Genomic DNA, 25369 nt, shown 5'->3' with positions numbered 1-25369 from the left:
CCAAGCGTGGACTCGTTCAGGCATTTAACGGCACTTCTTTAGAATCAAACATCAGTCTGTGTTTGTTTCCTTTTAAATCAGGAAAAATCTAATTTATTTGACGATATACAGCAAAATTCATCTTAATTATTCACACTGACATTGGAAACAGTGAAACAGTTTTAAAATCAAAAACTAAAATCAATAAAAATGTACAAAATCTAGGGCTTGGAATATGGAATAGTGTTGTTAGAGCTAACAAGCTTGTTAAAGCTAACAACACTAAGAGAAATATGCATGTTCATCCTGATAAATAGGAATGTGACATTGTGTAAACACTTTAAACATTTTAACATGGGCGTCTATGGGGACTGACTCACTGCTGGAGCCTCTAGTGGACTTGCAGGCATTAGCATGACCTTTTTCAGGTCTTTGCCTAACTTATGCAAGGCTCTAGAGTGCGACCAAATTGGTCACATATGCAACTTAATTTCTCAGTGGTGTGACTAAAAAAAATCCTAGGTCGCACTGGTTCGACCAGCCGTTCGAGTACAAAAAAAAATCTCTGCAACTCTGAAAGTCTCTGTGTGATCAACAACAGACACACATTATGCCCATATCATGGTCTAAACCAATCAGAGATAGTCAGGGGCGGGGCCTCTCTGATTGGCCTGGTCCAGATATTCCTGTCAGCCTACGTGTATATAAGTTTGAAAGCGCAGGTGGATAGAGGGAGGTGAGTAGCGATATCGATTCATTAAATCCTGAATTGACTTTTAAATATAAATATATTTTGCCAGAAACGCCAGAATCTCAGGTTAAAGCTCATAAAACTATTTTAACAACAACCAAACAGTAAATGAGAGCAGGTAAACAGATTCTGCACAAAGACGTAAACACAGAGCACGACGCATCAGAATAAGCGAGATGTCGGCTTTCTCAACCGACAGCACATACTTGGTTAGCTGTCAGGGCTTAAAGCCGACAGCTCACTGATTCTGATGCGTCGGGTCCGCACTTTGTGTTTACGTCTTTTTTGCACAGATTCTGAAGCTGCAGGCTTTTTCTCTCTCCAACCAAAATTGACTGAACCAGCAGCAACAAAAGCAACCAAACTACACTTCACATTTGATAAACATCGTCATAAATTCCCTCTTTTGCTGTTTTGCTTCCACCACAATTAAATTCCCACTTCCTGCACAGCTCTTTCTTTCTATCAGTGTAATTCTAGAACAGTTTCCCATCTCAAATCTCTGTTTTCTGCATTATTTGTTTGCTTATTACGCACAAGTCATGTACTGCACAGTTGGTCGCTGTTTTTCTTTTTCGTTCTCCCAAATATTACCTCCGACAAGAAAGCCTAATTTCTACTGTTTAATAGTGAAGAAATTTAAACTTTTTAAAATGATGGCAAATTGCAAAAGAGTTAGCTGTGTTTCTAATAAAACCCTCTGTAACTTTGCTCTCCTTCACTTCAACAGCATCAGGTAATGTTAAAATGTTGATTCATGGTTTTCTTCAGTTTTTGATCTGCTATAAAAAGCCAGGCCAGGAAAATCTGCTACATGTTTTTCTGTGTTTTATCTTCATTTACTTTGACACAAAGGCATCTGCTGTGATGCTCACACCTCAGATGAAGTCTCACAAGTGTCAGTACTGATAAATGATCAGAATTATAATTTTTCTGAATGTCTGAGTCAAAATTGAATCGAATCGAATTGGGACCTTGTGAATCGGAATCTAATGGATTATAGAAATCAGTGATGATACTCAGCCCTAGTGAGTAGCCTAGGCCCAACAGAAGTGGATGTAGCTGTGGGTAATAAGAAAAGATGAAAAGAACGATTGATAACTTTTTCGTTAAGTTAAGGCCTGATCTGTCTGAGATTCGTAGCCAGTGCTCTGACACGGAGCCATCAACCTAAGAACACTGAAAAAGCGGTGAAAATGCGGTTTTAAGCGATACTTTTTCCACAGCTTCAACCACATGTTAGAAGAACTTGAGAGGTCCTGCTGCATTAGGAGCATTAAAAGAGTGAGACGGTGAATGATCTGTCACAAAGATACTCAGGTAAAAAGCTAGTTTGACGCAGTTTTGTACAAAATGTGTTGTTTTTTTTTCATTCAGTCTAAATTTCAGTACAAACTCAGCTTGAACAAACACTTGACCCAAATAACCAGGAAACGACTGGGACATGACAACACACAATTAGCTGTGAGTTGAAGAACATCAATCATGTTCTGACAGGCTGACAGCACAAACACCGTCTGTCTTGATTAGATCAGACAAGGAGAAATGTTTTTTGATTGGACGGTAATGAACATGTGACCTTTGTCCTGCAAAGATCAGCTAACTGCACTGAAGCTTCCAGGAGGGAATGAGGGAACTGTCATTTTCCTCATGTTGACATAGGACATCAACCTGGAAACTTGCTAGAAATTTAAAGAAACACAAAGACCCGCAGTTCCTCCAGCGTCCACCGGAGGCTCCAGTTAGCTATTAGCAGGTATCTGTGTCCGTGTGATACAGGCTAGCTTAGCCTTTGACACCATTCATGGCAAATGCTAAAGCACCAAGAGGCCAGTGGATGATATCATAGTTGCTATGTCCATCTCAGTCTATGACTAAGACATGAAACAAGCTCAGTTTTTTTCTGTAATGGATTAACAGCACCAACTTTACCAACAGTGTCACCTGCTGTACCTGTGGAATTACTGCTCTTTGGTTTTTCTGTAAATTTGCTCTCACTTTAGGAAGCCTGGTTCATGTTTTACTCTCAGGTGGGTTTTTTTCAGGTGTTTGTTGTTGTGTCTTGTAAGACAAAGGTTCTCAGCAGGATTCTCAGCTCTAGCTGACGCTGCGGGGAGTTATCGATCTCTTCACTGATTTTTATATTTCTTATTGATCAGCCGCGTGGGGGCTCTCAGGAGGTCACATGTTCAGAGCTTTCTGTTCACTGCTGAGCGGCTGTCATTATTTGTTGTTGGAGAGGAAAAAAAAATCAAAGAACTGCAAGGAAATTTAAATCAATCCAACAACCACAAAAGCCTTGAGACTACAACAACATGTGATCACCAGCATGTGATCACAATAGCTGCAAAACCACTAGGCAGCTAGTAGACAGCTCCCTGTCAGGGAGGCCACGCCTCCAATGATGCAAACAGTTAAAAACATGGAGTGGGGAATTATCTATAGAGATAAACCAGTGTTGGTATAAGGCTGGAAACATGTTTGTTTCTGATGTAACATTTTAACATGGGAGTCTGTGGGGACTAAGCCACTGCCGGAGCCCCTGCTGGACGTTAGAGGAACTGCAGCGGTTGGATTAACAGACAGGACGGTAGCACAGCGGCGTTTCTGTCCTGAATTGAAGCAGATAATCGGAAGCTCTGAGGTTTTTGGTCTTCTGTGACCTGCTGTCGCCTCTCAGTCTGACTCGGCTAAACAGATTAACATGAGGTCATGACGACCTGTCTGTCCACCTGTGTGCCTCTATGTGGATGAACAGTATGGTGATGAATGAGTGGCTCAGCAGTCTCTTTAACCCCTTCAGTTCTGCTCCTCATAGTCACAGTTTTTATTAAAATCTATACTGATGGGAATACAAACACACCTTTAGGGAGTGCTATGGAGCCTTTAATAATTTATATATTTGACTTTCTATGCCAAGTCTCAGGCAGTGTGTAAATGATGAAGAGATGCTTGGATCAAACACTGCAGCATCCACTCAAGCTTTCAGTGAGGAGACGAACATGTGGAGATCCTTCACTTGAAAGGTGGTCAGCCTCTCTGACGGCCAGCTGATACAACGACAGCCGTAAATCCAGCTGAATTTTTATTAGTGTCTTGTTGACGTCTCACTTTTAAATATTCATCGAGTACATTTAGAGAGCGCATTATTTCTCTGCATGCCCATCAGAGCGCAGCAGCAGCTTATAGATCCACTTGATGATGACTTCATACTTCTCAGCATGGATTACTGAACAGACCAGCTACAGTCTCACAGAGCAAAATGAATAAACCACAACCCCCCCCCCCCTCCCCCCCCTTTCCATATTTTTATAATTCATCTGTTTAACTTCAGTCTGTCATCTTGTCATCTGTAGTGGTTAAATAAAGTACCTGCTTTTGACCTGGAAACCAAAGAAATCCTATTTGTAGGAGCAGTGGCTGAAAATCACTTCATGTGTGATTTTAAAGAATATCACAATGTTCGGTTAAAGTTTGCACTAAATTCTGCGCTGGATCCAGATTCAATAATTAATGAAAACACTATTAAATAAAAATAAGCACCTCATTTTTTTTTTAATGTTGACTGATCATCAACATTCAACCTGATTCAGGTTCTTTGGAAACTTCGACACCTGCACAAGAACTTCAAATTAAATTACTTGAGACACGCTTAAGATTTCTCTAAAGCACCCAGAGACAAAACTGGCCATTTACCACTTGTCAAAGATCAGTTAAGGTCCAGGAATTGAGTAAAGTATAAACTAGTACAGTTTAGGTAGAGGTCGAACACACTTGTTAGCACACAAATGTCTGAACAGCCTCAGCTGAACATTTCCTCTGAGGCAGAGGAGAGGTGGAGAGAGGTAGCGTTTGTCCGCAGGGACAGTGCCTCCTGGCTGGGCAGGAAGATACTGACAACTGCCTCCCACCTCCACTGCGTCCAGGAGCTCCAGAAGCTGCCTCATCACAGTTAATTAGTTTAACTTAGCATGACACACACACACACACACACACACACACACACACACACACACACACACACACACACACACACACACACACACAAGTCATTATTGCTGTCGTCATTCTTCAGTGATTATATTAAATGTTTTTTTTCTGTCTCCATGAACCAAATATACTTTCATAAATTAATAGTTCGGCTTATTTCTGTTGACCTCTCCAGCTGCTCTGAGATTTGCTGTATTTGTAAGCTCCAAATGTCCTCATATGAACAGAAAAATGAAAAATGTTTGCTGCCTACTTCTTTGGGATTAAAGCATAAAAAGGTCAGTATTAAAACACAACACCTGCACTCTTTTAAAGCCCCGAGCAGCATAGATGTAATGCCTTCCATGAAACAGAGCAGACTGCTGAGTTATATCTGTATATCTCATGACTGATCAAAAAGCACAAGGTAAAAAAAAAGAAAAGAATCATATGTGTTTCAGTGTTATAAGTTTATGAGTAACCGCAGTACATTTATGTAGGGAGGACAAAAACTGGCCAAATAATAAATAAATTTTTATATACAGAAGATGAACCACCAAATTTTAAAAGAATAAATTAATACAAAATAAATGATAAAAACAAAAAAATTATATCATAAAAAGGTAAATCAATGCCAAACTAAATGAAACATGATAAAAGAAATGTAATATTTTGAGTATTTAATTGCATTCATTTTATAACTGGGTCATTTATTTCTTATTGTATTTATTTATATTTGAGTTTTTAAATTATATTATTTTGACATATTTGATCTGCCATATTTAAGTAGAGTCTAGTTCAAATCATTAGACTTCACACAGGCCTAGAGACCAGTTGGTGAACCCCTGGCAACCATCAATAATTAAAAATAATTTTAAAGAAATTTTTGACATTAAATAATTAGAAAAAATAAAAGTTTTAGACACCTTTTAAAAGATTCCAGTAAAATCTGTTTCCTTTGGCGTTGTGTTAAATGTCCTCATACTGATAGAAAAATGAGAAAACACAAAGTCTACAGAGCAACCTTTTTGCTGGTTATCTTTAGAAATTATTAGTTTGGGGTCAAAGTTCATTATTGATATTAAAATAATGCAAAAGGTAGGACTTTGGGTGGGGAGATTATTACAAAACATGCATGTATGTGTGTGCAGCTGCCCTCTGGTTACCTGCAGCTCTTGTCATTTACATTTATGACATAATTAAGTCACAGACGAGGAAATTACTCGGCGAGTAATTAGCTGAGTGAAACCGCCCACCTGCCTTCATCTCCTTGCTTCCTTCCTCTCTTTGCTGTCACACTGTGTTCATGTCATCGCTTTATTCAGCTGCCAAATCCTCATTTTACTGCTCAAAACACATGATTTAGAGCCGATTTGTTCGCTACATGACAGAAACCGGAGCAGAGAGGGAGTGTTAAATCAATCTGCCTAACAGGAGGGGAGAGTGAGACGTTTCTTCTGCTGCTTGTCACAGAGAAAAATCAGAGTAGATGTGCAGTAAACAGCTCAATGACTCCTTAATCACCAACACAGCACACACTTATTCTGCTAAATAAAACCCGCAGTTTCCAGTGGGTGCGTGCAGCAGCCTTCTGCGTAAACATATGTGACCAGAGCTGCAGCTCACCTTAATTCAGTCTGATTAACAGTTTAATCCAACAATACAAAAAATGGAGCGTTAGCTATTTACATCAGGATTAACATTTGTATTAAAGGAGAACGGGGTGAATTTAGTGGCATCTTGATTTGAAATGGAAACTTCAACTTCTGTGGGTGAAAAATAAAGACAACAGCCAAGAGCTGCTGTTCCTCTAACGTCCACTAGAGGCTCGATATGGGCTCAAAATGTGGTCATAAATATTTTGTACTTGTAAATCACCAAAGTTGATTCTGTCCATCTGGACGTAGCGTTTTCTGGGAGAAACGTTTCGTCACTCATCCAAGTGACTTCTTCAGTCTCAGCTGACTGCAGGTTTCCCCAATCTTATAAACAGTACATTTGCATAATGACTGAAACCAGCCCACTGAAGGAACAATGGGCTGTGAGGCCCATACTTAAGATAGGTACATAAGATACTTGTAAATCAGTTTTGTACTTGTAAATCGGGATTTGTATGTGTAAAAAGAATTTGTGTGTGCGTAAAAAAGACATGCAGCTTGTGGGGATAGGTTAATTGGATAATCCAAATTGTCACCTGGTGTGAATGTGTGAATGAATGTGAGTGCGAATGGTTGTCTGTCCCTGTGTGTTAGCCCTGTGACAGACTGGCGACCTGTCCAGGGTGTACCCCGCCTCTCGCCCTATGACAGGGCGCTGGGATAGGCTCCAGCGCCCCCCGCGACCCTGAAAAGCAGAAGCAGAAGCGAATGGATGGATGGATGGATGGTAAAAAAGATTTGGGTGTGGACTTAGCCAAAAAAAACCCTGCAAGTTACAAGTACGAATTTTGACCCTATTTTTCTTCCTTTCATCTGATTGGAATGTCATGTCAATCACAAATGTAACAATCCAATCAGAGAGCAGATGGGTTTGGCTGTCGGAGGGGCGCTTTTTTGAACTGCAGGTCCTTGAAGGGTAATACAGTTTGAAGCTGGAGGATCTCTATATAAATATCCGATAGCAGCTAGGTCCCCTAACTTTCAGCAGCTGTTGAAAGGATAAAGTTGTGGTATATCAGTGGTTAGAAATACCATTATTACTTTAGGATTAGTTTAACACAAAGTCAGGGCTGACCCGGGACCATTGCTGTGAGTCACAGTGTGCAGCATAAAAGTCCTTTCACATCGGACACAGGATGTGCTGCTAATGCTAACTAAAAGCCAAGGATCCAGAATTTGTTGCGCTGGCTGTTGGGCTCTGTGGGTTTTTGCAGCAGCTCTACCTGTACTAGATGCACCTGCTCCTTGTCGTTTCTATCTCTGACTTTACTGCTTGTGGATTTTAATACAGATTTTACTTGCTGTCATCTTGTTTATTTGTGTTTTTTGTTTTTATTTGTTGTTTTCTGTATTTTAATGTATTAGATTCTATTTTATTTATGTCTTTTTCTCTTTGTAAGGTGACCTTTGGTTTTAGAAAGGCGCCTCAAATAAAATGTATTTTTATTATTAGAACATTACGCTACACAACATTTACAAAATATCGCCTCAGGACAGCGGGAGCCTTTAAGACTCTTTGTGAAAGCTCATAATGCCAAGTCACCAACAAAAGCGTACACTTCAACGCCAAGAAGGTGTTAGCAAGGAAGCCTCGGCGAAAGCTAATGATGTGCAGCCACCCTCACCTTCAAAGTCAAATACTACTCAAATTGCTACAACTGAACAAATAGCCAAGGACATTGCAAGTATTTACGCACACTTAAGGAAACCTCCGAGACACAAGAGAGCAAACCCAATGCAATTCAAACTGCTACGAGGGCAGTGGAGGCTAAGTTAGGGGATATTGGCTACTCGCTTAAGCAATGCCGAGTCTTGCCTGGATTTCCTTGAGGATGCCAGCAGAGCACGAAAGGAAAATTCTCCTGCAACTAGTGACGAAGTGAACGCTCTACGACAGGAATTACACCACCTCGAAAACAGAGGACGGAGAAACCACCTGCGCTTTGATTGCTTTCCAGAGGGCTGCAAGGGTATGGACGCACAAAAGAGCGGCATTTAATCCCTGTAAAAGGCTGTTACACGAAAGGAAGATCAAGTTCTCCCTACTGTTCCCAGCGTTGCTTGTGCTGAAAATGACGGAGGGCAGACGTGAGTTTATCGACCCAAAAAAAGTCCAGGACTACATTCTGTCTTTACCTTAAGGGAATTATTTACAGTCAAGGGCTTGGATTTAAAAACTGCCCTTTTTTGCCATAGCGTAATTAACATGCCATTGAATAACAGGCCTTGGCTGGTGCTCAGTTATAGTATTTAAAATTATTGATATATTTTGCACCTCCTAACTGTTTAAGTTTCAATATTATAGGGTCTCACGCTTTGATTTGATTTATTCACTTACTTTAGTTTTGAGAATACGACGCAATCTGCTTGGTAGAGAATCTCACTAAGACTATTAAAGACTGTCTTTCAAGGGACAGTTCTAACCAACCTGCACAGAGGTGTGTTCTGGGAGCTAAGTCCTGAAATGACTGCTCTGCTCACAATGCATTGACTTGGTATGCTGCTGCTGCAGGCAACGGGTCCTGTTTATTACTGTTTGACTGGTTAGAGTCACGGACCATAAAGTTTATGTTTTGCTTTTGGGGGCTCCTGGCCCACCTGAGGGTAGCTAGTGTTCTCTGTCACCCCAGACGTATTTGCTTAAATGTTTATCAGTTGTTATTTTTATTTACTTCCATATTTTATTTATAGCCTATTTTATTTATAGCCAGCCATCCATATATTGTCCACTCGGTGTTGAACTCCTGGTTTTAATAATATGTTACCCCACTGTTATATGTCCAATACAAAATGCATGATGGCGAATAAGCACCAAAGGCCCTTTACCTTATTGACCTGGAATGTAAAGGGCCTTAACCATCCAATTAAAAAAAAGAAAATCATTACATTTATCAAATCAAAAAAAGCTCACATTGCCTTTCTCCAAGAGACTCACTTGTCCCCCCAGGAGTTGGATAAACTTTGCCGTGATTAGGTGGGTCAGGTATTTTTTTCATGTCAGAGTCAGAGTAGGGGTGTAGCAATTTTGATTCATAAGCAGCTACAGTTTAAATGCACCCGGATGGTTAAGGATGCAGATGGGTGGACATTGCTACTCTTGGCTGAGATTCAAGATTTCAAGATTTTAATCAATATCTGTGCACCAAATGTTGACAACCCTACCTTTTTGGTAATTTGGAATGTATAATTAGCTATATGGGTGATTACCCAATCCTGATAGCAGGGGACTTCAATTTGGTAGTGGATGATAACTAGATCATAGCACTCCCTCACAGCGACACTCTAGATCAGCTTCAGTTGCTCTTAAAATGTGTAGGAACTTGGGTTTAGTAGATGCATGGAGAGTATTCAACCTATCCACAAGAGATTACACCTTTTATTCTGCCCCCCACAATGCTCCGTCGAGGATTGATTATTTTCTTATGTCAAATTTTATTATGCCCTGAGCAATGTCTTGTTCTATTGGAGGTATACACTTATTTGACCATGCCTCGGTGCTCCAGCATCTGACCTCATTTGGTAGCCGCTTCAAGTCTCCCAGATGGAGGCTAAACTCAAGCCTTTTGCATGATTCTAACTTTCTTCAATTCTCCACTAAAGGAGTGAAGAATGGAGAGCTTCCACCTGAAGCGGGATCTGTATCTGTTCAGAATAAAAGGATTAGGTTAAAACTTAGAGTGGGACAGACATTGGGGTCCTGACAAGCGCTGTCAGAGATCACAGAATACTGTTCTGCTGTTATGCTGAGGCAATTTTTACATGTTGTGATCTGTATTTAAAGTGGACTGTAGTGTTCTGGAAAATTCAATAAAATGTTAATCCCAAAAAGAAAAACCTTTCATACACGTATTGACTGAAACTCAGTTTACACTGACCTGGTTCATCAGTCATGCCTTTCCTTTCTCTCCGCTGAGCAACTAACTTTACCTCACGTGTCCCGTGTAACATGTGATTCAGGGCTGTGCGTTATCTCATCTGTTTCTTACAGTAATGCTAATTAAGTTGACTCCTAACTGTGGGCCCCCAAAAAACTGAGACAACTGTAAAATAGGCACACTCGATAGGCACACTTTAGAGAAACCACCATCAATTTCTTGGAGCGTGTCAGGCCTCTGCAGGTTGTGAGGCCTTTTAGTGATAAATTTTAGGACAGAAGGCAGAGTATTTAGAGACTTCTGATGGCTTTCCTGGATAATGAACTCAGGATGAAATGATTCTGGTATTTTTAGTGTCCAGTGAAGCAGCGGAGAGATTTCAGCCTACAAATTGACAACACAATCTCTTTTTAAGGGCTGACTAAAGTTTTCTTGATTCTTGACTATATGGAAAAATGTCCTCAATCTGTGTCTTTTCAACCACGATGGAGTGACCTTTGGCACAAGTGATTATCAAGAACCTTGGAGATCATCAAACTACACTTTAAATTCATGGCTATGAAACTCCCCAGATCACAGTCTGATCCAGAATCTATTTAAAAAGCCCACAAACCAATCACTTGATGAGACAGGAAGACATGTCCATCAATCAGTATCCAGCACACCACAGAGAGTCACAGTGACGAAGAAGTCACGAAGAAGTGCCATTGCTGTAAACACTGACTCTGTGCATATATTTGATTTATTCCCCCCCCCCAAAAAAAAAAAAAAAATCTTTGAAACATTTATGATCGTTCTTCACTAAATCATACGTCATACGATGCAACATCTAACTGACCCGACACGTTTGGTTACAGATGTGGACATCAGTGGAAACATTTGCAGCAGGACCAGTCAGTGCCGAGAAGTAATCCTGCCATAACACCAACATCTGCAGAGCGCTGTGCTGAGATATTACCGAGCTGCAGCGAAGCCAAAGCTGCTTTAGTTTGTTGCTAAGACTTTAGAGTCGGATTTCTGCACTCATGAAATACTTTATGGGCTGGACACACACACACACACTCACTAATGTAACCAGCCTAGCTTGGATTGGCAAACTCCATTAAATTTGAACTGAACAGTGTGTGTGTTTGACAGAAAGCCAGAGGGACACTGTGAGTTTGGACTGATGAAGTGCACACAAAGAATAAAACAGAGCAGGACAGAGAAATTAATCAAACACATCAATCCATCACCATTATGACTTCATAACTTTCAGCTGGATCAACTTACAAAGACCAGGCAGAAACATTTTTTTATGTTATGCATTAAACACTCCCCTAAATTCAGGAGTGGCTCTGTAACTGAACAACCTTGAAGAATGTCTCTTTGTCCCTGCTGCGGCTTTAATCCAGATCCGTCTCACATTTAAACAGGTCTGAACATTACAGGCAGACGTCTGGGGTCATTTCTGTGAGAATCTGCTAATAATTGCTTGATTTCTTTCAGTAGCTCCTCCCATAACTGTGTTTATATCAGCATGTAATAGCAAAGCGTCAGCAGTTTGAGGTTTGGAGGTTTCTCATTTCTTCCCCACCTTCAACTTTTCTTTATATGCTTGTTAATGTTCTCCTGGTCCTGGATTTTTGGACCCAGAGATTTTGCTTTGTTGACTTTTGTTGAATTTTCATTCTAATGTTCTTTTTGCTTTTGAGTTTATTTATACTCATCCTCATGTCCTGCTTTGAGTTCATTCTGTTTAGCCTCTTGTTATTTCTGTCCTGTTTGTATGGTATCCCACTGGTGTTCACAACTTACAGCAAGCCCAAGAAGTGAAAATGGGACATAAGCAGAGATGTTATAAGAGACAGACATAGCACTCCTGAAATAAAAATTTAGGAAATGCAGGTCGAAGTAAAACTCCCAGGGGAAAAATGTTTTTCAAACATTTAATTTGGATCAAACCTTTTAAGTGTTTGTATTTTAAGATGAGACTTCCCTGGTGGTTCTATAGATTTAGTTTTATTTCCTGGTGACTACTCAAATAAAAATTAGCACTGGGAGGAATTTCAAGATGGCTGCCTATTTATGACATCTTGTTCTGGAAAGACTTTGACATAAACTACATGAAGAAAAGTACTGGGCTACTCTCACATTACACCCACAGGAGCTGCTCAACCATGGAAACCCACGCCATGAAGCTCCTAGTGCACAGTTTCTGTAATGATGATAATGACAGAAGAGGTTTGGAGATCTGCAGTTACTGAGTCAGTAGAACATTGGAAACCTTTACATTCTGCTAACCCACTGAGTACTTGTGGACCCCAAAGTGTATCACCATCACCAGAAAAAACAGGAAGAGTCAATATCCACACACTCTGCCCTGCAGATGACATTATATAGAGTTAGATTGCAGAAAGCTGATTGGTCGTTGGATGGTTTTCATGTTATTGTGCTATAGATCTGACTGGCAGCACAAATTTCTGTAAGAAATTAAAGAAAGTTAGGCGAAAAACTTGACATGGCATTGGATATAATCCAGACAGAACCAACAGGGAACCCATCTAAACAAATTCCATCTTTAAAAGCACCTCTGGTTCAGCTCATTTTCTTCATGACCTTTCAATGACAGACTGGGAACCTTAATTGCAGTTGTGTCTAAAATGGATGTTGTGGCTGTAAAACAGCTGAAGAGAGATAGAAGAAGAAGAAGACAGACACTCTGAGTTAATTGGTGTTGTGTCTATGGGGGGGGATTACTTAATGGAGCCACCTGTGGACCAAATGACTGACATGACATTAAGATCAACAGCAGCACAGGCCAACTGAATTTGTTCATGTAAAGCAAAGGCAGGAAAACTGAGGTGCTTTAAGAATAATGCAGTAAACAGAAGTCAAATCAATATCTGCACATCTGAGGATTACAGATAGCTATCATCAGGATTTTATCAATACTGGCTCCATTGATCTGTATCAGTACTTATCAGTATTCTTAATGTAATGGGACTAAAATGCAACAGTCTTCTCCAAGCTCTCCAACAACCTTCCTGCTGCACTTTTCATGTCACCTTCAGAGATTTAAATTAGGAAACGGAGAGCATATCCAGCCACATATTTGTTTTCACACCTGCTGAATCAAGTGAACACGGCGCTTGGATTTACGCAGTGATGCACGAACACACACACAGTAATGTAGGCACACACGTAAGAGATTGTCAGGTTTTAATTAAAGCTGCAGGTCTGAGTCGTTATCTGATCAGAAACACCAGCTTATCAGTTCGTGGTTAAACACAAGCTGAGAGCTAGACATGCCCAACACACATATTTCACTTCTGCTTTTGTGACAATTCTCAAACCACGTCATAACCAGAAGCAACCCAAAATCACAAATGGCCAAAATGACCTTTCTTTTACCCCACGGTCCTTACGAGGTCTGAAAATGACACGAGTCCTCATGAGAATAGCTGGGCGTGTACACTTAAATACACACGCTGAGTATAAAATCTCTTGCAGCTCATTTCTCTGCTCGTGTCATCACAGTTCATTTCTCCTCCAACAAAAATGAAATGAACTCCTGACCCCAATAAACATGAAGTGGTTCAGCAGGTGTGCGTCACTTTGTGTATCTGCAGCCGGTGTGTGCGTGTCGTCTACAATAACCTTCTGAGAGGTTACCAAACAGACATATCGATGCGTCTCGCCTGCTCGTCTGAGATCTGCTGTGGCCCTGAAGACACATTCTGCCGATATGTCATTTATTAAAATCATGATTGGCTAAAATCCCAGCGCTGTCTTTTTTTATACCCCTGCAGAGCTAGCAGCACACAGCCTTTTATCGTTTCATCTGCCTTTACAATGAGCTGAAGTCCAAACAGCTTCAGAGAGGAAAAATATCACGACAAAGTTTCACAATCTTTGTCATCTGAGACCACATGAAAGCTGCTTAAGACAGCTGTGGTTCAAACCATCTATTACTGCACTGCCCCAAACCATATGCTCTATATAAAAGACACACCAGCACCCTGATCACCCATCTGCTGTGGACATTTGGCCATTTGAAGCCTAAACTTTAGCATTTTGAGCACCAGAAAGAGCCAGAAGTGACCGTATTTGAACAAGAAGCTGGAGTGCTAAGTTATCAGCTGATGTCAGCTGGATCTATCCATCGACTGCATGAATTACAGACACAGAACTGAAAAACTAAATACGTGTTTTTGTGTTGGTTGATTGTTTTTTTGTTTTTCTTGTGTTTTTACAAAATTAGAAATGTGAAAATTCCAATTTTTTGAATGTTTGTAATTTTGTAATTTCTACGTTTTATACATTTTTACAGTTCTTAAAAAAAATCCTTCAAATGTTATCAAACTTCCATTCAGGGTTTTAACCATGTTAAAATGTTCATAAAGACAGCTTGATAACACCTCCTTGAAGTTCTAATAATCTAGTCATGGGAGTTCCATACGCCTCCTGTTTATGAGGGACAGCCAGTCTGAGGAAATTTACAGCTCACTTCAGACTGAGGGCCTGCACCAGTGTATGATAAAGAACGGTTATTTTGAACTGTGGATCAAGCAAAGCTGCTGTTTTAAAGTCCAAGAACAGAAATACGGAGCTGTTGTTGGTTTCTCCTTGTTGCTGAACATAGAGTAAAATTCAAATTTCAACCATAACCGTCTAACTGCAAATTTTCCACACAAACTCAGCACTCAAAGAGGTTTTTAATCACAAAACACTGTATTCTTTAAGTGCTTTCTAACTACTGCACTCAGACTCACACACTTAAACTTGTTCACTGGAGGAGCCCGGGATCAAACCACCACCCCACTGTTCCAATCACCGGCCCCATGTTAAGCCATGTGAAACATGGCGACCGTACAACCAGAACCCAGCACTGGTATTATATTCAAACAGCACTCTGTGTAGCACGTCTCTGAACACTCAGTTTCATGTTTTTTTTTTTCCTCTTGGATCTTTCTGATGTCACACAAAGATATAACCCTAAGATGGTCATCTTGGGCACAGAAGCCCTGCCCACCTTCTGTGCTGTCTTATAGCTTATTTGAGACGAAGGAGCTGCTTGAGGCCCAGGATAAGATATGGCTTATTTTTAACTATGAATCATACAAAGCTGCTGTAAGAGAGTCTGAAAACAAACCCGTGGAGGAGGACGTGAGCACCAAATGAAATCATATTTCATTCGGTGCACCTGTCTGTTTATGATCGCTGTATACCTGTGTGTGTGTGATGCACACGCGCTTATTATTCCCGTTATGAATCTGGATGTTTACATTGAGGAATCTGTGAGGAGCTGATGACGCTGTGAGGCAGGCTGAGGACCCGCCAACAAGCTCATTTTTGTCTTTTTGCCAACATGTTAACGATGTTTTGGTCTTGAAGGAGACGGAGCAATAAAGGTTTTATATTTGAAGCGAGGAACCCTCCCCTCCAACCCTCGCCCACCCCTTTTTCAGTTACATGTAAAGGTCACCCAGCCGACGAACGGTGCGACATCCGTCCTTTTCCAATTTTCAGCCTCTCTCTCTCGACATTAAAGGATTTCTGAATGAAGCGTGACTTCTCTCTCTCGCACTCTCTCCGTTTCTCCATCTCCACATCATGGGTTGCCATGGCGACTGAGCAGCATCGATGACGCCCCGTCTCTCCCCTCTATATTTACTCTGTTGCTGTAGCGACGACCCAGGCATGCACCAAAGAAGAAGAAGCAGCAGCAGCACAGACTTCTGTGTTTATCTCTGTTACTGTTTGATTATTTTGTTGCATATTGTCCTTTTGGCCCCTCGTGGGGGGTTTTCTGCACTATTTATCCAAATTTATGTGGACCCATCCAGATTATGCAAGCGTGTCATTGCTATGAAAGATTCAGCTGTTTTGGTTTCACCAGATATTGAACCTGACTACATGGATGTGCTTTCTTTCATGACCCACACAGCTAAAGTGGAAACCCAGAGGGGTTCAAACTGTAAACAGCCAGCCCTCAGACCCGGAGTCACGCAGCTGTGCAGTGTTTACCATCAGCTGGTTGTTAATGGCGCTCTGAGTCCTTCATTCACACAGTGAGCGGATCTGTTTAGGTTCACCTCTGACTTTAGATGCTGCGATACAAAAACAATCAGACTGAAAATCTCCTGACACTCAGATGGAACTAAAACAGCAAAATATGGCAAGATCACTGCAACACTTCCATTTTTTCCTCATTTCAGCCATTTAACCTCTGACCCACTGAGGCATAGACCACCTTTTATCAGGGTACTCAAACTACTTACTTTAAATCTGCCCTAAATCTGCTGTTTCAGTGGTGACGTTCATATGAAACATGGCCAAAGATTTAAATAATGTGGCTACAGTTATACCCATTAGCTAAATGTTAAGTTTCACATCAAATTTCCAGTCTTGGGTCTGTATGATGTCACCAAGAGCAGATATCCCTAATATGGTGATTGCCTGATATGTTGTTGCTGCCATTAAAACTCAGACAGTTGTTTGTGTTCATCCGGAGGCGGCGTTCTCAGTGAACACAATCAGCTTTCCCGGATTATTGCATTTGCCTCAAGATATTACAACTTAGGGGTGTTCGTGCAGTACAAATACCACTGTAGAGTACTCAGAGTACTTCATTTCTGAGTAATTGGCAGCCTCACTGTTAATATTTTGTAGTTTGAGCTGCTGTAAATCTCCACATTTGGCAGCAGGAATTAAAGCTTTTCACTCTTCACTCATTGTGATGCTAAATGAAGGGTCAGTAATTAAGCTTGTAGTGAAATCTCTCACACCGTCGGTGAGGTGAGGTATATTGTACTAAAATAAATGATCTGTGAAAAGAGAGACTGGTAAATCAAATTTTAAGCACTCGTATGAGCTTACGTGTTATTTCATGACACGATGATTATCGTCCATAATCATTCAGACATTTTGAATCCAACAGCCTTGGTTTTCAGGTCTGCCCCAATTCAGATGTGTAATAGCAACACTGATTCACAGTGCAAAGCTTATTAGTTTCATTTAAAGGCTGTAAAACTGGCCTTTAAAAGCCAGCCTTTAATACAAAGCTAGCACTGGCATCAGTCAAATATGAGACTTTGAGCCTGGAGATCTGGACAAACCAACGAATCCTGAAAAACACAAACAAACCGAAGAACAACTGTCCTGACTGCAAACTGTACAACTTTTTGACTGAAACCTGCTGTTTGGTCTCTGGGCTGTAGAAGAAGACCCAGTTCTAAACATTAGCAATAGCCCTCAACCAAGTGCACACAGTAAGTGAACAGGAAGTGATCTGAAAGTAGCAGCAATGCTTCCAAAGGTGAAGATGACGTTAAAGGTCGTGTGGGCAATCTGATCACAAACGTTCAAAAAGGCTGGCTGTTGATTTGTCTGATATAAGAGCTGGAACAGCTGATTTTTTAATAAACTATTTCATCCACAGAATGAGCTGTCATATGGGCTGAAAGGATTAATCAATGAATCAATTAGCTGACATTAAATGCTTCAAACTGGAGAATACAGCTTATCTGATGTGAGAGCTAATTTAAAAAGTAAATGAAGGAAATAAACAGGTTCAATAAAATCCTCTTTAGCGCTGAAACACGATGAGCGTCTCTGTTTTAATGACCAAACAGCGGATACAAAGTAGTTCGGACTATCAGGACAGCAGCTCAGCATCATCAGAGCCTAACTGATAAAGAAAAACATTATAAAAAACATGCCGCTCACGCCTTCACGTCACACGGTAAAACGAGGTGTCGTTACCTTTGGGTTGAGGACCAGCTGCTGCTCGTCAAAGTGCAGCAGAGCCACAGAGTTGGACTCGGAGTTGTTGACAAAGATCTGCAGGCAGGGGTAGAGCGACGTTCCCTTACAGTCTGCTCCACATGTGAACACGCACTCGAACATCTCTTCCGGACGCAACACCGACACCACCTGCAAGAGGGGGAGCACACGATTAGTGATGGATATGTTAGTGGACTGCGTCGATTCTGATAGCTGATTCGTTGAAAAATAACATCTTTTACTGGTAATTTTATTTGAAATATACATATTTGCTAATTGTCCAATTTTCTGTGAGGTAAATTTGAATGTTTTGTTTGGGTTTTTAACCGAAGGTTGGATTAAGGTAAAAATAACATGATTTGAATGTATCATGCTGATTTGAAGGCCTGGGAGGAAAAATGTGTTTAGGATGAGTTTTAAAAATGGACTGTTGAGGTGACTGTTTAACATGCAAAGACAGTTTATTCTATAACCTTTGGGCAGCGATAGAGAATCCTGTCCCCTCTGAGTTTCCACTTAGATTTCTGTATATGTAGCAGCAGTTGGTTAGATGACCTGAGAGCTCGGGGTAAATACCATTTAAGGATTTAAAAACAAATACAGGAACTCTGACTCAGTGGAGCTTATAGGACTTGATGGTGCAATCCTTTGAGTAATCAGCACTGCTTCCTGCCTGGGGTCCTTAGTGGGTGAGCAGTAACTGCTTCATTAGGGTCATCAGATGGGCATCTTCCATCCTCAGTATTTCATTGATTTTATTTCCACAATACCTCCAGAGGACTCAACATGACACCTGGCGTCCTTTTTCTTGATCCACAACCAGTCACTACTTCGCTCAGTGCCCTCGCACTCCCATCCTCTTCAGGAGTTTTGGTCTTGACAATAAGCCCTCTACACTCAACCTCCACAGCAAGATTCTGCCTGAGCTGCTATTATGACAAGCTTTCCCATTCATATGGCTCTTCAACTCCAGATTCCCAAAGTACCATTAGTTCCAGAATGTCTAATATCTTCTGCAAAGCTGATCGCAACATGAGGTCTGGCCTGAGATTAGTTATTGTTCCTATCAGAAAGACCAGTGTGATCAGGGTTGACCTGCATCTTCCAGGGTTATGCTTACTCTTGCCGATGACTTCACAAGAAGTTCTCCTGCTCTCATGAAGGGAATGAGGCTTGGTATTCAGACCACTGTAGGAGCGAGGGCATTGGCGTCAGTTTTCCTTCCTTATGAGATAATCACCATTTGTTGCAGGACCTGGTTGTGGAAGTTGTACATTTCTAGGTGTTGTGGCCTTGGGACAGGCTTTTTTTGCCTGAGAGTTGCTGGAGTTTGGCAGAGAGCATACATATGGTCGTCTCCACTTCACTAATGGACGTTTTGGGCTGTAGGGAGGATATTGTAGGTGACTCTGATTATAAAGCTGAGTCTGCTTCCTTCCATTTTCCAGAGATCCTTCCAGTTGAGCTTGTGATGTTTCAGTTTTTCCCAGCTGGTTCACTGGCCCAGCATCGGAGATGGACTTGTGCCACATTGCTCAACTTGTCCCAAATCCAAGTCCTGTCCTGTCCTGCTGAACGTGTCCAACTACATCTCCACGCTCGAGAGGAGACTGTGCTTTCTGCACAGCCTCTGACGGAGTCCACATCCTTGCAGTGGGAGCAGCAGCTCTCTTGAGGCTCAGTCAGCATCAGTTTTTAGTAAACACTTATATCTGTGGGAACTTTTGTTCATGCAGCTTTTAAAAATGTGTGGACACAGAGTACAGTCTAAATCTTTTATATGTCTGGATGTTAATGATGAGCGATGGCGGAAACTTGTCTACCGGCTCATTACTGGACTCAAACAACGACCTCGGGCATGAAAATAAATATCAATGTCCATGAGAAATAATCAGTCAGTCTTTGCAGATCTGATAAAAGTCAGACCGCTTCATCACTCAAGAGGTCACAAAGCTGCAATAATGTCGAACCATCGTGATTGATGTGTTATTAAGCAATGGATCAGTGAATGACAGAGCAGACGTGCTCTCTGCCACATGACTTTGGACTTCCAGTCTCCATAATGCATGAACATTATTCCAAAATGATGCAATAAGCTAAAAGCCAAATAAATCAGGCCGGTATGAATTCATCATCCACAGTAAACAGCTGGGAGTGCAGGCTGTGGCTGCCTGTAATTTATACCACGAGAAGTCCCAATGGCTTCAAAACGCTGTGCAAACACTTTTAACGATCCAGAGCGGAAAGTGATGCAGCACGAGCGAACCGAAACAGCTAAAGGTGGACGCTTTGTCCTGACCAGAGATGGGCAGTAACGCGTTACTTGTAACGCGTTACTGTAATCTGATTACTTTTTTCAAGTAACGAGTAAAGTAAGGGATTACTATTGCAAAAACGGTAATTAGATTACCGTTACTTTCCCGTAGGAACGCTGCGTTACTGCGTTACTAAGAATGTCTCACGACAGTGACGTAAGCGAGTGCGCCGTTAGTGACAACAGCTGTGTGCAGATCAACAATGGATCACATATCGATTGTGGGAGAGAGTATGAGCGTGCAGCGTGGAAGTACTGACCTTACTTTGAGTAGAAAATAGGTTTAAATGTTAAACTCATTTATTCAACTCAGAGAATGTTGCATATAATTAAATTTTTGCTTGATGCATAAAGTTAAAAGATTAAAACTGATAAAACAAGTTAAAAAAAAAAGAGACTTTTCCATTTGATTACATTTTGTATGATGGATTATGTAGAAAAAGTAGAATTGGGCTGAAAGATCTATCTATATTTATCACCTGTTCAGGTTGTAAATCGTGTTTTTAAAAAGTAACTAAGTAACTAAGTAATTAATTACTTTTGAAAATAAGTAATCAGTAAAGTAACGGGATTACTTTTTGGGGGAAGTAATCAGTAATTAGTTACTGATTACTTTTTTCAAGTAACTTGACCAACACTGGTCCTGACAACAAAAATCTAAATAAATGACTAACTCAATCATTAAAGGCCTCAGGCTGCTTGAGCTGTGATTTCAAACAATATGTTTTAGTTTCTGTCAAAACTAATGGTCATGTTTTTTTCTTCTGCCATGTACAGCAAGAAGAGGAATGTTTGAACCCAACGAGAAGTTATTTAAAGGGTAATTTTGTATTCTGAGAGCAGCAGGAGCTCTAAATGGAAATATTGATTCATTCAATCTAATTTATCCATTTTAAAGACGGAGAATCCGTGACCAGGATATCTGAAGAAACACTGAGATTTACGAGTTGTTCTTTGGGAAATTCAACGTACAAAACCTGCACAGCTGTCTTGATCTCATTCAGGCTTGTTGCCATTTTTCTGTCACTGGTTCTCTGGCTCCGAAGCAGGAGAATGCTGATTGGCTTTACCAACTGGGGAAACAGCTGCCAGTGAGCAGAACACCAGACCGACCTGCTGCATATGAATCGAAGAAAAAGTTTAAAAATGAAACAACTGAGATGTCTGGAAGGAGATTCAGAGACACCGTCTGTGACCAAAAAAGATTCCCCTGAAAATAATAGATGGATTCGCTACATGAACAAAAAGCTGAAACTAGAAAAACTGATTGGCTGCTTGTGTTTTCTCAATATGTTTCTGATGGCAGTGGAGTTTGTTAAGACTGAAGGTAATAGACGGAAGTTTGTCTCCCTTTCAGTAAAAATATCTCCCAAAGTAATTATACTGCCTTCTTCTCACAGCAATCATCCCTCTGATTGCACAGTGGTGGCCTCCTATTCAGCAACAAGACAATGCAAAATAGCTTTAGAAGTTACCAAGATGCAGCTGCAGGTAAATTAGTCAGTTGAAGCATCAGAAAAGCAACAAAATGATGACGAACTTGTCAAAATGTTGACTCATTCAAGCTTGTCGTTTCAAATTCCTACTGGGTGTCTTCCTCTAGATAAAGGCTTAAAAGAATATGAACTTGCCCTTCTTTCAAAAGATATTCTGTGAAGCTCAAAATACTGTAAAACAGCATAAAGCACTCCAAGTTCCACCTTGAGCCCGGCCAATTTATAAGCAGGACGATATTATTGGCTACCAGCCGAAATTTAAAAAGGGAAAATAAAACACCCTTCAAAAACATTATACGTATCGCTGTCTTTGTCCACCAGAGGGCACTTAGGAACTTCCCTGCTAATAACACGTGTTGGAACTTAAATAAATATGTACACATAACAAATATCAGAGAAGCCTGTTTATGTTTTGTGTGTCATAAAGAAAAAAACAATACCGGACAATATTTGAGAACATCGGAATTTTAAATCACTGAATATCTGTTTGATTAACCTGTAGTTCCATTCTAAAAGTTCCTCTGCATCTGAAAGTCTTACTCCCTGAGAAATGGGTTTGGTGAAGATAAACAATCTCAAGAAACGTCATATGGAACGAAGTTCCTCTCTAGAAATAAAAGTAGATTCTTAAATGATTGTTAATATAAGCTTTTGTCAATCTAGCGTTTAAGCTTGTGATTTGGCATTATATAAATAAAATTGAATTGAATTGAACTGAACTGAACTGAATAGTTAACAGCAAGAAAAAGACGATGAGCTTAGGGAAATGTTAAGGTCAGCCTTCTTTCTCTGAGTAAAAGCTTAACAAGGCTTTAATTTTGGCCGTGGTCCATCAATCTGGCAGGAAAAATAACCATCATCACTGCAAGGTCCATCCAAAAACATGGATTCCCACAATGGAAGGATTAAAGAATCTTACAGAACTTTGTTTGTAACTGGTTGGATCCACTAGAAACATCGACATCAAAACAACACAATGACAAGGTCAACATAACATTACTAGAAATGTAGGTTGCACCTTAAAATGTTCTAATTCTGCAGAGACAGTCACTGAAATTGAAGTTCAACTAAGGTTGAGTTATGCTTTTCTTTCTGTGTCTACACTGCATGAACTGCATGAGAAAACTGCAGATTTTACAAGTGGTATATTAGGGTTTTTTCTAGAACTCCTTCTACTACAAATTAGGAACTTTCCAAGCATAAAGCAGGAGTAAAACTTCAGCTGTGAAGGTTACCTTTGAAAAAAAGAAAGAAAGATCAGTTTAAGTGCAATATTTGGCTTTTCTAATGCATTAATACGTATTTTCTTTGTAAAAAACACAAATATAACAATGTCATTCTTTCTCAATATCCCATGTGTAGGACTTTCTCTGTGATCTTCTTGTAATTTATAGCTAAATACCAACTAATACCAAGTAGTTTTAGAGAGTTATGAGGATGGTTTCCAGGAAATGGAAGAGAAAATACCGAAAGTTAAAAATAATCCTCTGGGGGATAAAAAATGTCTGACTGCTGGGTATCCAGTTAGCATTTTCCAAATTTGAGGCTTAAACTAGAACTACAGCATGTTACCTGTGAGGTTAAAGTTAGCAAAACCTCAGACTAACATAGAATCTGGACTACAGATGTTAGACTCAGCTGTCAGAATGACTTTAATTTAGAAACAACAGCGAGGGCCGCGTTCACTGACAGACGACTGACAGTTTGTGTCAGATCACCTCGGTCAGACCGGCGGGATCCCCCTCACTGTCCATCAAAGTCTGATAACTGATCTGCATTAGAGTTTGCCCTCAGTTATTACTGGACACTTCTCGAGTGGCTGAAGGAGATTAGCACAGATAATCTGAGTCAAACTCACAGAAATCCTTCAATATTGATCTCAACACCAGGAATTCTTCGACATGGTGCTTCTCGTCAGTGTGTCAGTGCAACATATACTAGAGTAAATATGTCAGTGACTTTCTAGTAAACAATTTGGACTTTCCTAAAAACTGCAGCATAACAAAAGAGGCAAGTGGATCCTTTCACCTATAAGTAAAGCTGCAGCTTTGTCCAGTTAATGCATAGAATTTCAAAAAGCTGTGAATTCATTAAGTTCACATGATTAAAAACAGAAAAAATGCAAATACTGGACCCAGATCCACAGGAATCAACATTATTTTCCCTTAAATACTTTTTTTTGTCTGAATCAACATTAATACTTTATAAAATCTCCAATCATGCCGACGTGTCCCGATCCTGACTCCAAAATCTGGATATTGAGTATCGATGGAAATGTTTACTCCACCATCAGCAACGGAAGACCTAACAGAGAGTTGGCAGCCTGGAGGTGTTTCTCACTTTTATTGAACTCATGGTGACATACGTACAGTGGTGAGTTGGCTTAATGTGTCTACTCCACTCCGTGTGTGAGGAGAAACTAAGGAGACTGTAAATAAGTGCAAAAAGACTCCCACACTGAGCTGAAAGCAGACGAGTGCACATATGAAGAAAATAATGTCAGTATTATGTTAAAAACTGCATTTATTTTGGTCCTGACTTCACTTATTATTTTACTAACACTGAAGCACTCCTCTCTTTATCAACCACTAATACCACAGCTGATAATAACACACTTACACAGTCACATCACTAATTTAGGCTCCAGGTAAAGCCACCCTGCTGCCGCTGAGTGTTAGTAGCCTTATAGCAACACTACAGCAGACATATGTTTACTATTTTTCAGTACTTGTGATTGATGTACTTTTAATGTGTGTAATTAATCAGTTAAAGTCCTGGTTGTGTCAGCAGTTCCTGCGAAATGCTGAAATCCTTAACAGCTCTCAGTATCCTGCAGTAGGCTGCAAGTTATTTTTTTTCTTTTTATAGAAGAACTATTAATAGGCTGTGTGCTAAAATAATATTTTAAAGTGAAGTACTATAGACAGTCAAAGCCTGCCCTAGAAATGTATTGTGTGATATCAAAAGTATTTAACTGCAGCGTGTACTGAGTGCAGTAGCAGTACTACAGTAAGTGTGGTAGCAGCAGTCCTCACTAAAACTACTTCCACATAAACACACCTCTGAAAACCAGCACAGCGTGAACCCCGACAACAAACGACAAGAAAAGTCGGGTTCAGTGTGTATTTTAACTAATACTACCACTAACCTGACTACTACTACTACATCTACTACACCTCCTTGTACGGCGGCGGCTCCGGCAGCAGCGGCGGTGGCAGCTCGGAGCTGGCAGCCGGGCTCACCGTGCAGTTGGCCGGCTTGCTCTGGAGGCTCTGCAGGGTCGGGCTGAGCCAGCAGAAGCCCAGGATGAAGAGGCTGAGGATCCCGCAGGCGATCAGGAACAAGCCCAGCCGGATGCTCTTGTCCTCGGCCTCGGAGTACTCGTACGACACCCGGATCTTCGCCATGGCAGCCCCGCGGAGACCTCCGCCGGCATGGAGAGGAGGAACGGAGGAGGAGGAGGAGGATGGATGCACGGAGGATGAAGGAGGGGAAAGAAGAGGAGGAGGCGCTGCTCGCTGTGTGCTGAGAAACTGTTGAGTTTAAACGCGACCGCTTTC

The 25369-nt window shown here is 40.8% G+C and overlaps 1 protein-coding gene across 2 annotated transcripts in view; it reads right to left on the bottom strand.

Moving 5' to 3' along the window:
- Positions 1-25369, bottom strand: part of LOC146614890 (calcium-activated potassium channel subunit beta-4-like) — a 35005-nt gene extending 9636 nt beyond the window's left edge. Inside the window, exons 1-2 of one of the 2 annotated variants that reach the window (XM_085376786.1) lie at positions 24986-25369; positions 17979-18149 (exon numbers count right to left, since the gene is read on the bottom strand). In XM_085376786.1, coding sequence (XP_085232912.1) covers positions 17979-18149; positions 24986-25216 — 402 coding nt within the window. In that variant the 5' untranslated portion in view covers positions 25217-25369. The remainder of the gene's footprint in view (positions 1-17978; positions 18150-24985) is intronic. The other variant, XM_085376785.1, reaches the window with a different exon arrangement.

Source organism: Diplotaxodon limnothrissa, linkage group LG17 (assembly GCF_057381915.1).
Source record: "Diplotaxodon limnothrissa isolate DT_005_m linkage group LG17, D_limnothrissa_male_GT1.1, whole genome shotgun sequence".
Lineage (NCBI taxonomy): Eukaryota > Metazoa > Chordata > Actinopteri > Cichliformes > Cichlidae > Diplotaxodon > Diplotaxodon limnothrissa.
The sequence above is the reverse complement of the archived record's forward strand: the minus strand, read 5'-3'. Positions and strand labels throughout refer to the sequence as shown.